At 50.0% G+C, this 13,753-nt stretch overlaps 1 protein-coding gene across 3 annotated transcripts in view; it reads right to left on the bottom strand.

Moving 5' to 3' along the window:
- The window catches only part of UBE2F (ubiquitin conjugating enzyme E2 F (putative)), a 62,996-nt gene extending 50,126 nt beyond the window's left edge, over window positions 1–12,870 (bottom strand). The window contains exons 1-2 of one of the 3 annotated variants that reach the window (XM_053597432.1): window positions 12,699–12,870; window positions 8,497–8,630 (exon numbers count right to left, since the gene is read on the bottom strand). In XM_053597432.1, the coding sequence (XP_053453407.1) occupies window positions 8,497–8,614 (118 nt within the window). In that variant the 5' untranslated portion in view covers window positions 8,615–8,630; window positions 12,699–12,870. The remainder of the gene's footprint in view (window positions 1–8,496; window positions 8,631–12,698) is intronic. The other 2 variants (XM_053597433.1, XM_053597431.1) reach the window with 2 other exon arrangements.
- Window positions 12,871–13,753: the final 883 nt, after the last annotated feature.

Here is a 13,753-nt window from a genome sequence, read left to right as displayed (position 1 = left end):
AGAAATAAACTCAAGCACAGTCAACTAATTTATGACAAGGGCACCTAGAAAACACCATGGAGAAAGAATTGCTTCTTCAATAAATGGTGCTGGGAAAAATGGATGTCCACACGCGAAGGAATTAACCTGACCTTTTATCTTCACCATACACAAAATCAACTCAAAATAGATTAAAGATTTAAACATAAGACCTGAAATTGTAAAACTTCTAATACAGGAAATAAGCTCCCTGAAATTGGCTTTGCCAAAGATTTTTTGGATATCAAAGCAAAAGTTCAGGCAAGAAAAGCAAAGATAAACAAGTGGAATTATATCAAATGACAAGCTTCTGCACAGCAAAGGACTCAATTGGCAAATGAATAGGTAACCTATGAATTGGGAAAAAATATTTGCAAATCATGTATCTGATGAGGGATTATACCTAAAATATATAAGGAAATCACAGGATTGTATCTAAAATATATAAGGAATTTACATACTCAACAGCAAAAAGACATAAATAATCCAATTAAAAATGGGTAAAGGAGGGTATTGTCTGTGGTTCAGAGAATAGGGTGCCGGCCCCATATACCGAGGGTGGCTAGTTCAAACCCAGCCCTGGCCAAACTGCAACAACAAAAAAATACAAAAATAAATAAACTTAGTTAAAAAAACTAACTTCAGACATTTCTCCTGAGAAGAAATAAAAATAGCCAGCAGCTCTATGAAAAGGTATTTGACATCACCAATCATCAGAGAAATACAAATCAAAATCACAACATATTACCTTACACATAGGATGGCTATAAAAAAGAGAGCTAACAAATGTTGGTGAAGCTGTGAAAAAAAGGAAACCTCTGTACATTGATGGTGGGAATGTGAACTGGTACAGCAATTATGGGAAACAGTATTGAGGTTCCTCAAAAAATTAAAAGTACCATAAGACCCAATAATCACACTCTGGGTATACACCCAAAGGAAATGAAATCAGTACTGGAAGAAATATCTCCACACCCCACCCCCGTGTTCTTGCAACATTATTCACAATAAGTGAAATATGGAAACAACCTAAGTGTCCTCAACTAGAAACAGTTGAGAATAAAGAAATTATGGTCTATGCAATATATGTAATGAAACATAATTTAGCCTTTAAATAAGAGGAAGGGAAGGTGGAGGTCAGAATGCCCACAAACCTGGAAGAGTAGGAAGGCTGGCTGAGGCTACTCCAAAGCTCAGCATTCAAGAGACCCACAGGCCTTCCAGCCTAGCTCTTTTTGTGAAGCGACTGGGCACATGGGTAGAGGCAGGTGGCTCACTAGTGTACTAGCTCTGGGGCCCAGGTAGATGAGATGGGCACCCAGAAAGTGGAATGGGCCAGAAGAGGAGCCAGGGAGAGGAAGGGGGACCATGGCCGCTCCCTTGTGGGCCCAAGGCTCCATGTACCATGTTCTAACAGGGCACAAGGTCTCAGGCTGAGACAAAAAGCAAATCTCTTCAGGAGGATTGGGTGTGGGAGAAGAGGAGGAACAGTTCATCATCTTCTTTCTGTGACTAGAAATGGAACAAGCTCTGTGCCTGAACACAAGCCTGGGAGTCCATCTTTGCAGTCTTGTGTGACAGTGCAAACATTAAAGAATAATTCACTTAGGCAGGAGGCTGAGGCAGGAGGACTACTTGAGCCCAGAAGTTTGGAGTTGCACTGAGCTATGATGAGGCCACTGCACTGCAGCCTGGGTGACAGAATGAGATCCTATCTCAAAAAAAGAAAACAAAAAAAAGAACTTGAATTCCAAGATGAGTGCAACATGTACATTTGGTGTTCAATATTGTACACTCAGGGAAGAGGAATGAAGCTAAGGAGAGCCTGGGGCCAGCCTACTGATGACACCTACCACAGTCGAGGTCCCTGCAGGCTTCTCATCTGAAAGCTAGTGAGGCAAGGAATATAATCCTGAGGCACAGAATTTTAGTAAGGAGGCTTGGCATTTTGGTTCAGCCCAGTGCAGAATATAAGATAAGCCAGACCTTCATATGCTGTGCTCCTCTTAGGGAGCCGTCACAAACGACAAGTTTTTCTGCACTTCAATTGATTGATGGCAAATAATAACTCACTAACACAACACATAAGAAGACTGGGACCAAAAATACAAGCCAATTGCTTTGAAAGCTTGGAGGCCTGTTGGCAAAGCTGCAGCCCTTCCCTGCATACCCTTACCACCTGAAGGACACTACCCCACCTGCGAGGTATATTACAGCCATTTTTAAACTGCTGAAGTCTCTCCTGTTCCAAGCTGCTAACACCCCTACCTCTGAGTGGCCTAGCATTTCTGGGAGAAACCTGGCACCTCGCGCAATCCCATGGCTGCACAACTTCCTTCTGAGAAATGAGACTCTTTTTCCTTTCCAACTAAAGATCAAACCACAGGGCCCACTTGAAGCATTACTGTACTGAATATCAGATCGCAAAATCCACCTGATCGCCACATCACCCCCACAGAGCACACACACATCACCCCCACAGGGGCCCACAAAACAGGGTTCTCTAGCTGGTTCTTTGCTGCCAGCCCCAACCCTGTGCACTCTTCTTGGAGGGTCTGTACAGCCTGCTCCAGCCCTTCAAACTCAGCACCTTACACTGGGCTGGGAACACATGGGATGCTGGGGAAATGTGGGCACCTATGTACACCTGCCTGCAGGGTGGCAGCGCCCCTGCTGTTAGCACCCTCTGAGACGATGGTAAAGCCTTACTCCTCATACAGGTGGGAAATAAAGAGACATTCCAAAGATGCTGTGGACTGAATTTGTGCCAACTCCCAAATTCATATGTTGAATCCCTAGTCCCCAATGTCATGGTATTTGGAGATGGGGACTTTCGGAGGTAATTAGGTTCAGATGAGACCATGGGGGTGGGGCTCCCATGATGGGATCAGTCCCCTTATTATAATAAAAGGGATAGGGACTGGAGCTCCTTGTCCATCCTTGGCGTAAAGACACATGAGGAAGAGGCTGTCTGCAGTAGCAAAAGAGAAAAGGTACCAGGAACTTGATGTTGGGCTTCCAGCCCCCGGAATTGTGAGAAATAAATCTGTTTAAGCCACCCAGTCTATGGTACTTCGTATAGAAACCCACGCTGACTAAGACAAAGGCCAGTCACACAGAGACTCAACTCCTGGCAAGAGCCAGCTCCAAGCCCCATCAGACAACCCGGGCAGAGACAGCAGCTACTTCTCGGAACACCTGACAACTTCCTTCCTCCTGAACAACTGTCCCAGAAAATTCTCCAACTAGAGCTTGACCTCTTAGTTTCTCATCTGTCTTTACGCATTAAAATCTTCAGATGCCACCTTCTGTACTCCGAGTCCACTTGCATCACCCTCATCTGGGAGACACTTGAATCCATGCAGGATCTGGCTCCTCCAGAGCAAACACGGCTATGGCTGCGCCCCACACTGTACAGTGCAGACCCTGAGTACTCCCGAACCCCTCCACACTTTGGGGAGCAAGCTATAACCCTGAAAAGCAGCCAAATCCCCTGGGAAGAGCCTGGCATCACTGACAACGGAGCCCCAAGGCCTCATGCTACTTACTTTCAAGGCTAGCACAGGTGATGTCAACTTCAGCCCTCAGCAATGGCTTCCCCAGGTCCTCCCCACCCAAGGGGGCTGCCAAGTCTCCCGGGCAGCTTCACTGCTACCTACCCCTCCAAAAAAGCACGTAGGGTCAGCCTGTGGCCAACCTCCTCACCTCAATATCAACAGGCTCCTCCTCTCTGAGCCACTGCTCTAGTTTTAAAACATGTGTTGCAGCAGGTAACCTCCCAGCTTCACGAGCTGCTAATCTGTGACTGTCCTGACAACGTGGCAGGCCAAACCTGGAGCCCACCTGCCAGAGTTTGGGCCGGAGAGAGAGTAATTCTGGAGAACATGAAATGGTTCTCTGTCTGCACTTCTTCTAGGAACCATACTGGAAAGGGGATGTGTGGCAGAGGTGGTATGGAAGGTGAGGGCTCCTACCCAAGACCAGCCTGCTCAGACAGGCACAGAATCTCCCACAGAGGGAGGCCCTGCACCAGAGACCCGAAGTGGGCAACCAGCTCGTCCCCCCTGCAGGGCAGGCTCAGAGCATGGGGCCTAGAGCCATGCACACCACGGCTATGAGAAGTCAGCAAGCACCAAGGCGCAGGGCTGACGGAGACAAGGGCTGCACAGAGTCAACTCCTCTAGTTCCCCTGATTCCAGATCCCCACATTTAACAAAGACAAACACAGGCAAAGGTTCCTGCCAGCTGCCCAGAGCTCCTTGAGGTCTTTGGGGATCATCAGCAGGAGACTGGTGCCAAAATACTTGCTGGGTGAATGAATGAAAGAGCAGGAGACAGAGAAGCTTTCAGCTGTGAGATGAAAACAGGGCCTGACTTTGGACAGAGAAGGAAGCAACAAGTCCTACCCTGAGGTGCTGCTGGGGTGAGGAGGACCGCCAGACTCAGAACTTAATGGGACTCAGGTGACACAGGGCTGCAGGGAATGCCAACAACACTGGCGATGGCTCCACTCAGCCCCACCCCAAGTGGGGGCTGACAGTGAACCCACAGACCTACCCTTGTCCCCTCAGCAACCCCAGCTTCCAGGAGTCAGGCCAGACAGCAGCCCAGAAACCTTTGTTCTACACCCTCTGGGAACTGCTTCCCCCAGCGTGTCTGCAGCTCCAGCCCAGAGGGTGCCTTCAGAGCTGTCTGAGGGTGCTGACCAGCCCCCAACAAGTGCCTGAGGGGCACCTATGACAGAGAGGGGACTCCCCCCTCCCAGCCACTCCAGGGCAGGCCAAGCATTTCTAGGGACCTGGAGTTGATCAGAGAGAGCTGACTTCCGCTCCCATCATCCTTCAGAGCTGGTCTACTATCCCAAGAGAAAGAAATGGTATGCAGCCACGACTGGCCTCCTTCAGCTCAGCCCTGCCGCTATGTGCACGAACCCAGAGCCTAGATCACATAGGGGCAGCAAGGCAACGGCACTACTGTGAGACAGCACCCAGATCCCCTCTCAGCTGGGCTGTGGGCAGACGGCCGGCAGCAATCAGACCTTTCAGGGATTTTATGGCTGCACAGACCCCTAGTCCAGGCCACACCCCTCCCAGGACAGCCCCATCTGGCTGATGGTTCAGAGCAGGAAGGACAGCTCTGAAGGCCCGCCCTGCTCTGGAGCAGAGGCTGTCGTGGGGCTGTCCTTGCGGCCTGAGTGTCCCTTTGTCTGCTCCTGCCTACCTCATTTCCCCCCATGGGGGTCCTCCTATGGATACTCCTTACTAACAATCCTGCATTGACAAATTCCCCAGGTTCCCTTCTGGGAACCCAGCCTATGGCATTAAGTCCCAAAGACACATGGACAGAATTCCCAACAACCTATCGATCCTCGTGGATAACATCCTCACCTGAGCCCAAGCCACAGTCAGGATGAAGATTCTGACTGGAGCAATCTTGACGAACAAAAACACCACTACTCACCAAGTCCCAAAAGGGGGTTTTGCCTGGAAAGGTTCCCCATCATTATTACCAACCCTCCCTTCGCCCCCCAGTGCCTTGCCATGCCCTCCACCATGGCACTGCTTCCACTATCACAGTCCAGGGATGGAAGGCTACCATATCCAGACTCCAAAAGGGTCAAGCAAAGCAAAGGAGCACTGTGGGTGCAGGCCAGCACCCCTCACCCATCAGAGCATTCTGGACATACTTTGTGTTTACCCACCCACACTTTTTCCCCAACTTCCCCCCAAGCCGTTCACTACTCAGCCCTCCCAGCCTGGCCCAGTGGCCCCTAAGGCAGATGGTGGGACCAGGCCTCCAGAGGGGTATGACACTGAGCTCTACTGCCACTACTAGCAAACGCTCTGGGCCCCTGAAGCATCAGTGCCCCAGCAGAACAGAAACGGTGGCCTCAGGAGTTGGCTGTGCACCTTCAAAGGACCTTAGCTGGGCCCAGATGTCAACCTAGCCAAAGACATCTCCTGTCCTTGGTGCTACCAGGGAGTCTGGCCTGGTGTGCCACAGTGGGCTTCCCTGGGCTCTGTCAGGCCCTGGAGCCATTTGAGAGCCCAGGGAAGCCCACTGTGGGAGGGGTGGGGGGAAACCCTGAGCAGGGCAGGTGTGGAGGAGACTCAGAGTCTCCTTGAGCTCTCTCTGTTGTAGTCTTACACTTTGGTCCTACTCCTTGAGTTTCTGCTTGTGGAGGGAGCTCCTCCAGAGCCTGCCCTGCTCTGGACTATGGATTTGGCCATCTTGCAGCAATAAAGCTATAACCTGGGCATGTTTCTGAGTCTCAGTTCTTCATTGGTAAAATGCATCACTCACCTGGAAGGCTTTGCAAAAATTAAACAAGAATTACCCCATAAAGTGCCTACTATGGTTTGAATAGGTCCAAAATTCACGTTGAAGCTCAATGGCCACTGAGGTATTAGAGCTGGGGCCTTTGAAGAAGTGATTAAGGCATGAGGGCTCTGTCCTCATAGATGGGATTTGTGTCTTATGAAAGGGTTGGAGGGAACTAGCATAGGCCCTTTCTGCCTTTCTCTCTCTTCCACCCTGTAAGGACACGGCGTTCAACCCCTCTATGGGATGCAGCAACATGGTATCATCTTGGAAGCGAACAGCAGCCCTCACCAGACACAATCCTACTGGCACCCTAATCTTGGACTTCCCAAGCCTCCAGAACAGTGGTTCTCAACCTTCCTAAGGCCCTTCAATACAGTTCCTGTGGGTCGCAACCCACAGGTTGACAACCGCTGCTCTAGAAGCATGAGAAATAAAGTTCTGTTGTTTATAAACTGCCCAGTATGTGGTGTAAAGTGGTCAGTGTTAACCAGGATGATGACTGGGTGAGGAAGACGGGGCAGTCTAGCTGCCAGCCTCTCCCTGCTCCTCCTCAGTTGACACCTGGCCCTTTTCACTGCAACTCCCTACGTGCTAAAACACTCTCCACTACAAGTACCACAACATTTCCCGTACTCCTTTATCTGCCTTGTTTAGCACCTGGCTTCTGCTGCAGGTGTAACCTTTAAAGCCAGAATCTGAGAAGGAGACTCAAGTCCCATTAGGCCCACCCACGTGAGGTGCTCCAGCCCTCACCCCACCCTCTGACCCTACGTCACTGTAACAGACTCTAAAGTTAAGTCTAGTGTTCTCCCAGATTTGGTAGGTAAAACCGAAACATAAAAAATGATGCTAACTCCACTTTTAACCAATCACCCATCACGCTGGATAACCCAAAGCTAAGTCAAAATTGAGGGGCAGAGGGAGAACAAGAAAAAAGCAGTCTATTAGGTCTACAGAAACCCAGGGCCTTCCTATTCCCATTCCTTCCCAGTTCAGCAGTCATCTGTGTCTGGGAAGGCCCAGTGCTTTTGCTTCTGCCACTGGACTCTTTCGGCAAGTGCAAATGCCAGCAATCCCCACTTACTGGATACACATGATAGCAGGCAGTCCTCACACACTACTCAACCCTCCTTTGCTTTCTAGCTGCTGTACATGTTAAGAAATGTAAACACTTGTTAAAAATAAAGTAAAAGTACCGCAAACTATAAGCTCCTTGAAGGAAGCAATTGTTCTTTCATCTTGAAACAATTTTCTCATGAGCATAGGAAACTGCCTGTGCACCTAAAAATTATAAAAGTTTGCTCAATAAACAAATGCAAAGTTTATACACAAACTACTGCATATTTTCATACACACATACCCTGTTTCCCCGAAAATAAGACATCCTCCGAAAATAAGACCTACTTACAGGAAAGATAAGACGTCCCCTGAAAATAAGACCTAGTGCATCTTTGGGAGCGCACCTTAAAATAAGACACTGTCTTATTTTCGGGGAAACAGGGTACTCTCACATATTTTATCAACCCTTTTTCAAAGACAAAGTCTTCTCTCGCCAACGCAGATGGCAGAAGTGACTACAGCTTTAGAACACTATTTATGTTATCGATTTATGAAGAGAACTAATCTTGCACAAGACTCACCATAAGCTCTGTCCTGAATAAAAAGGAAAGCACCCTGAGATTATGGAATTCAATCCCCTCCCCTTTATAGACAGAAACTGGCACTGAGAGTCAGGGAGAGAGGAAGACAACCGCAGCTCTGAAACCAGCCTCAGGCCTCCCACCACCTTATTCTCTCCGATAACCTTAGGACAGACCCAAAGAACATTCCAAGTGTGTAAGATAACCAACCACCCGTTCTAAAGCCACCTCTCTGCCATTAGCATTTCCCTATCATCTGCATGATACAAAGTTCTTCCACTACAAGTGACAAGCAACTGTGCTTTTTAATCTTTTCTAATAGGTATTTCTTTTTTTTTTTTTTTTTGGTTTTTGGCTGGGGCTAGGTTTGAACCCGCCACCTCCGGCATATGGGACCGGCGCCCTACTCCTTGAGCCACAGGCGCCGCCCTCTAATAGGTATTTCTATTCAGCAATAAGCTGCTTTGTATTCCAAAAGAGCCTCCAAACTCCAGCTCACATGGATAACCATTACCTTTAACAAGCAACTTGTCTCTCACAGAAACCCTCCGAGTGGAATCCGATGCTGTGGCTGAAGACCGGGACCCTTTGAGACCATCATCGCGCTTCAGCTTGCTTGCCAGCGTTAGCATTACTGCTGCCTTTACCCTGAGAGACAGGAAAAAGTGGGGTAAGGACTGTGTCTCTACACAATGGCTAGACACTGAAGAAAATGTACAAGTGCTTTTTATTTTTATCTACTTATGAAAAGTTTTGCACACATTAATAAGACTGGATTCCTTCAAAATGAATTTGGCTAAGCTGTACACTATCTTCTCTAAGTCTAACTTCTTAAAGTATGAATTAAAATTTTAAAAAGTAGGGCGGCATCTGTGGCTCAATAGGCAGGGCGCGGGCCCCATATACCAAGCGTGGTGGGTTCAAACCCGGCCTCGGCCAAACTGCAACAAAAAAATAGCCGGGCGTTGTGGCGGGCGCCTGTAGTCCCAGCTACTCGGGAGGCTGAGGGAATCGCCTAAGCCCAGGAGTTGGAGGTTGCTGTGAGCTGTGTGACGCCACAGCACTTTACTGAGAGCGACAAAGTGAGACTCTATCTCTATTTAAAAAAAAAAAAAAAAAATGTAAAAAGTAGAGTCACACAGAACACTCAGTGGGTACCAGGCCCTAGGATGTGGTTGGACAAAGCTTCCAGGAACGCATGGTCTGGGGGCCCCCACAATTCTCCGCCAGCGTGCCCTCACCAGTGGATGCCACATGTTCCCACTAGTAAGTCCGCCATCCTGCTGCAGGGAGTCACCACCCAAGTGTGGCCCCAGGGCATGAACTGAGGGAGCATCAGCCTCTAGTGGAAGGGATCTCAAAGCTTTGCTCCCCTTCCTCCTTTCAGAAGCATCTCCCTGTTATTCATTTTGTGTTTCATTTATGTATGTTTGACAACATCAGCACCAAGACCAAGTTATAACTGATGCCCTGAACTAGAGCTTCTTCACTGGCTGCTTTCCATCCATCTGTCCCATCCACCGAACACAGGTGATGCCTCGACCAAACAGGGGAGGTGCGGAAGAAATGCTACCTTTTTTAAAAAGACTTTATTATTTTTTAAAGGCAGTTTTTAGTTCACAGCAAAACTAAGAGGACAGAGATGCCCCATAGAACCTCTTTCCCTACATGCACAGCCTTCCCCATTATCAATACCCCCACCAGAGGCTGAACCTACATTAACACGTTACCACCCAAAGGCCATAGTTTACACTAGGATGGCACCAATTTTATTTTTTTTATGTTTTTACTATCCACTATACAAACAAGAAAGAATGCCACCAATTTTATTAGGTATAAAGAATCTGCCTTCTATTCCTCCTAACTATGGTCAGAGATACACTCTGGAACTTCTTCTGATTAAGGACAAAAAGTAGTCACTAGTTTAATATTTGCAAAATTTCCTTTGTTGCTTTCATATCATTTTCTTTCAATACCATCCTGATTATTTGCAACAGAAAATGATTTAAAAATTCCATATGAAAAGCTTGACTTAAGCACAGAAATTTTAATTTGAGGTTTAGAGCCTTAAACTTAAAATCAAAATAGAAAACTCCTCTTCTCATTGACATTTAAACCATTTTAACCCATGTAAATTTCAGAAGATCAGATTCAATGTAGTGTCACAACACAATAGAAAATGAAATCTGACAGCTATAGAGAATACACTGAGGATGGTGATCTTGTCAGGAATTCATCAAGCACATCTGGACCACAGAACAGCCTTTGCCTCCTTGGCCAAGTTCACTGTCATGAGCCAAGACTTGAGCACAGCAGTCCCACCTCCTCAGTCAGGGTAACCTGATGATGGGCCAAGATATGCATCTATTTAATTGGGGGTCAGCTGTAAGCACTGGATGTTTTATGCAAGGACCGCCAGGTTTTATGCTCAGGCTAACCTCAGCAATGTAAATAGGGCAAAAAGTTAAAAATCAGATAAAAGCACAAGTGTGTAGTTAATAAATGAGTTCTGTACCCAAGGAAAGTCCCTACGAAAGTGAAAATGAAGAACAGTGTCACAGAAAATCAAGCCAAGTCCACACCCAGCTCCCTGAGGACTTGCCCTGAAGAAAGAGTGCTCTGGCAAGAGTGCTCACACAAAGAAAGGTCACCACCAAGACACCCTTCTCTTCTCACCACAGCAGCTGAGGCTGTGCTTCATGCTGCTGTACCCCCACCGCCCTCTGTGGGCAGAGGGTGCCCCATACCCCACTCCACCAAGAGTAATTTCCTGGCTTGCTATCTCCAACAAATATGGGGCCCTTAATAAGACACACTGGGCACTGACTGCGCAGTATATAAAATATAACACTGGTGTTCTCTTTTCCACAGAAAATAATACAAAATGTACTTTCCTAACATTCTAGGAAATCTAAGTGTATTCTCTGTTCCTCTATCATAATCACATACTACCTCAAGGATAAACCAAAGGTCTAATTTTGAAATGTTTCCACAGCTAGTAGATTAAATCTATGCAAAAGGATTCAAACTAAAGTTATTATTCAAACTGTCAAGAGGTTTGCTGAATACCTGCAGTTGCTTCAGAATTCTCTTTTCCTTGTCCAATATGCCTCACCTCTTGAAGATCTGGTTTAAAACTAAACTTCTCTTTTATTGTAAATTACACTCTGCCTAAGGCAGCATTTTGGTAACAGATTAGCTATTCTGAATAGCACAGCTTAGTCTCCAAATTCCACAAGTTGTAATTGGCTCAATTAAGTTCCTCCTCTGGGTGGGCCTGGCTTTCAGATGGTCCAAAGAAGAGATTCTTGTGTGCCACTTACTAGTGTCACCATCAAGTGATATTTACTCATCACCACTCCTGTACAGAGTGGAAAACCTCAGGCTATGTCACCTGTGCAGGGTCATCAGGGGACAGCCAGCTCAAGGTGAGAACTCCTAATTTACCACTCTTCCTGCACGAAGAGTCCCAATCCAAACACAAAAGAAGGAACTGCAGGTCATTAGGGGACACTCAATATTTCCTCAGCCAAAGAGGCCCGTATCAGGACACATAAAAATACACACCCCACTCTTTCACAGCATGTCAGGGGCTGGGAACCTCCCAGCTGGCACCAGAGTTCCTCTGGTTGGCTGACCATCTTTGGAACTCAGCCCCTTTTATTTTCACCAGTAAACCTGCCCCCTCCTTCACTGTCCACTACCTCAATGGCAGGTGTGTCTAGACGAGGGACTTTAAGCCCCACATCCCCTTACCTGGTGGTGAGTTCCCCAGCCAGGAAACCTCTGCACCAGGCAGGCCAGTCCCATTGTTCCTCAGCAGCACCTTGCTCATTTCCAGAAGCTTCTGTTCAATCTGACAGCCAAGTCTGGAATGCCCTCCTTCCCCTTCATCACCTATTCCTTCCTTAAAAAGAGATTCCTACGTAGATTCCAGCGTCTGCTCCTCCAAGAAGCTTTCTCTGGCTACTCCAACCCACCCTGAGCCCGAGGAAGGAAATGCAGGGAGGGAAAGGGCGGGGCCCGGCCCCCGCCTGTGACAGATGAGGAAACCGAGTCCAGGGAGGGGCACGTTACACACACACCAGGAGAACCAGGTCTACAGTCGGGGCTCGGATTACCAGTCGTTCCGAGACGCCCTCCCCTTCTTGTCTCCTCCGCCGCTGTAAAATTTCCCCAACGAGCCCAGCGGCCCCCAACTGCAGGGAGCGCCCCCACACACTTTGCGCTGCAGGGACGCGGACCGGGCGGGAGTGGTCGCCCCTGACCCCGTCCCCGCTCCCGACGGCCTAGCGCGACTCCCAGCCACGAGTCCCAGTCCCGCTTCCTCCGTCCACGTCCGGGCCCGTGACCTTGGCCCGGAGCTCGACGCCCCGCTTCCTCCGGACAATGCAGGCGGCGGCTCCTGCGACGCGAGGCGTGGAGGCGGCGGGGTCTGTGCGGCGCTCGGCGCCCGGCCCGGCCCCCGCCGTGCTCGGTCGGACTGTCCCGCGAAGCCAGCGCCCCGGCCGCCCGCGCCGCCCGCGTCCGCGGCCCCTTGCCACTCACGCTACCCGGCCTCGCGTCTCAGTGCCGCGCCCGCCCGGCGCCGGTGTGAGGACCCGCGGGCCTGAGGCGCGGCCCCGGGACCGCCCGCGCCCTCCGGCCCGGCCCGCAGGCCCGCCAGTGCACCGGCGCGACGGGAGCCGGCGGCAGGGCCGCGCGATCGCTCCTCACCTGGGCACCCGCAGACAGGCGAGGCGGGCCCGGCGCCCAACACCATGCCCGGCCCGGGCGGCGGCGGCGAGACGCGGCCCCTCACAGCCGCACCGGCTCCGGGCGGCGGGACCGGAAGTGGCGGGGCGGGGACTCGGCGGCTCTCGCCTGCCCCGGCCCAGACAGCGGCGGGCGCTTTAAAAAAAAAATTCAAAGCCAAGAAGAACTTTATTTAGATCCTGACACGCGAACAGAGGCCTGCGCGAGCCGGTCTGGGCTGGGCAGCCGGCCGCTTGAACTTCGCTCATTGGCAGAGGGCGCGGCCGGGGGCGGGCCCGGATTTCGTAACTCCCGCTGGTTGGAGAGTGGCGGCCTGGGGCGGAGCCTACGGTTTCGCTTGGGAGCTAGAGCAACCCAGCGTCGGCGTCCCGGTGGCTCGGTGCCTGGGCTTCTGCGTGGCGTTCCTACCTCGGTATCTTTAGTGGTCTGAGAAGTGTGAGGCTCACAAGACTGCGGCGTAGCCTGCTCTGCAGGGGCCAGCCACATTGATGGCCTCCGTGGACCGGGCTCCCGCTGCGTCCAGTAGAGCCTAGGATGAGCAAGGATGAGGGGGACCCGGCTATCGGACGTACGGCCAGCAGCCCCAGTGAGCTTCGCACCGGTCTGCGGGGCAGAGTGGGTGAACCCTCTCCTGTTCTCATCACTTTATTCCTTCTTTTATCTCTTACGTATGTTTAGCATGCTTCCTTTAAAAGTCCGTCTCAAAATGTTTCCAGCTTGCAGAGTACAAATTCTCGCGTCCACTGTCCTGAGCGATTGGTGATGGGCTCACCACGGAGACCCAAGAGAGAGCCCAGGAGTCAGACTTTTATTTCCAAAACCCCACTGAAGGATTTTAAACAGAGAAGTGACGATATTAGGTTTTCCTTCTAAAAGAGGCTTTCGGGCCGGGCACCGTGGCTCACGCCTGTAATCCCAGCACTCTGGGAGGCAGAGGCGGGTGGATTGCCCTGAGCTCACAGGTTCGAAACCAGCCTGAGCCAGAGTGAGACTTGGTCTCTAAAAAAATACCCGGG

Source organism: Nycticebus coucang, chromosome 7 (genome assembly GCF_027406575.1).
Source record: "Nycticebus coucang isolate mNycCou1 chromosome 7, mNycCou1.pri, whole genome shotgun sequence".
Taxonomy (NCBI): domain Eukaryota; kingdom Metazoa; phylum Chordata; class Mammalia; order Primates; family Lorisidae; genus Nycticebus; species Nycticebus coucang.
Note: the sequence above shows the minus strand (reverse complement) of the source record. Positions and strands in the feature narration are given on the sequence as shown.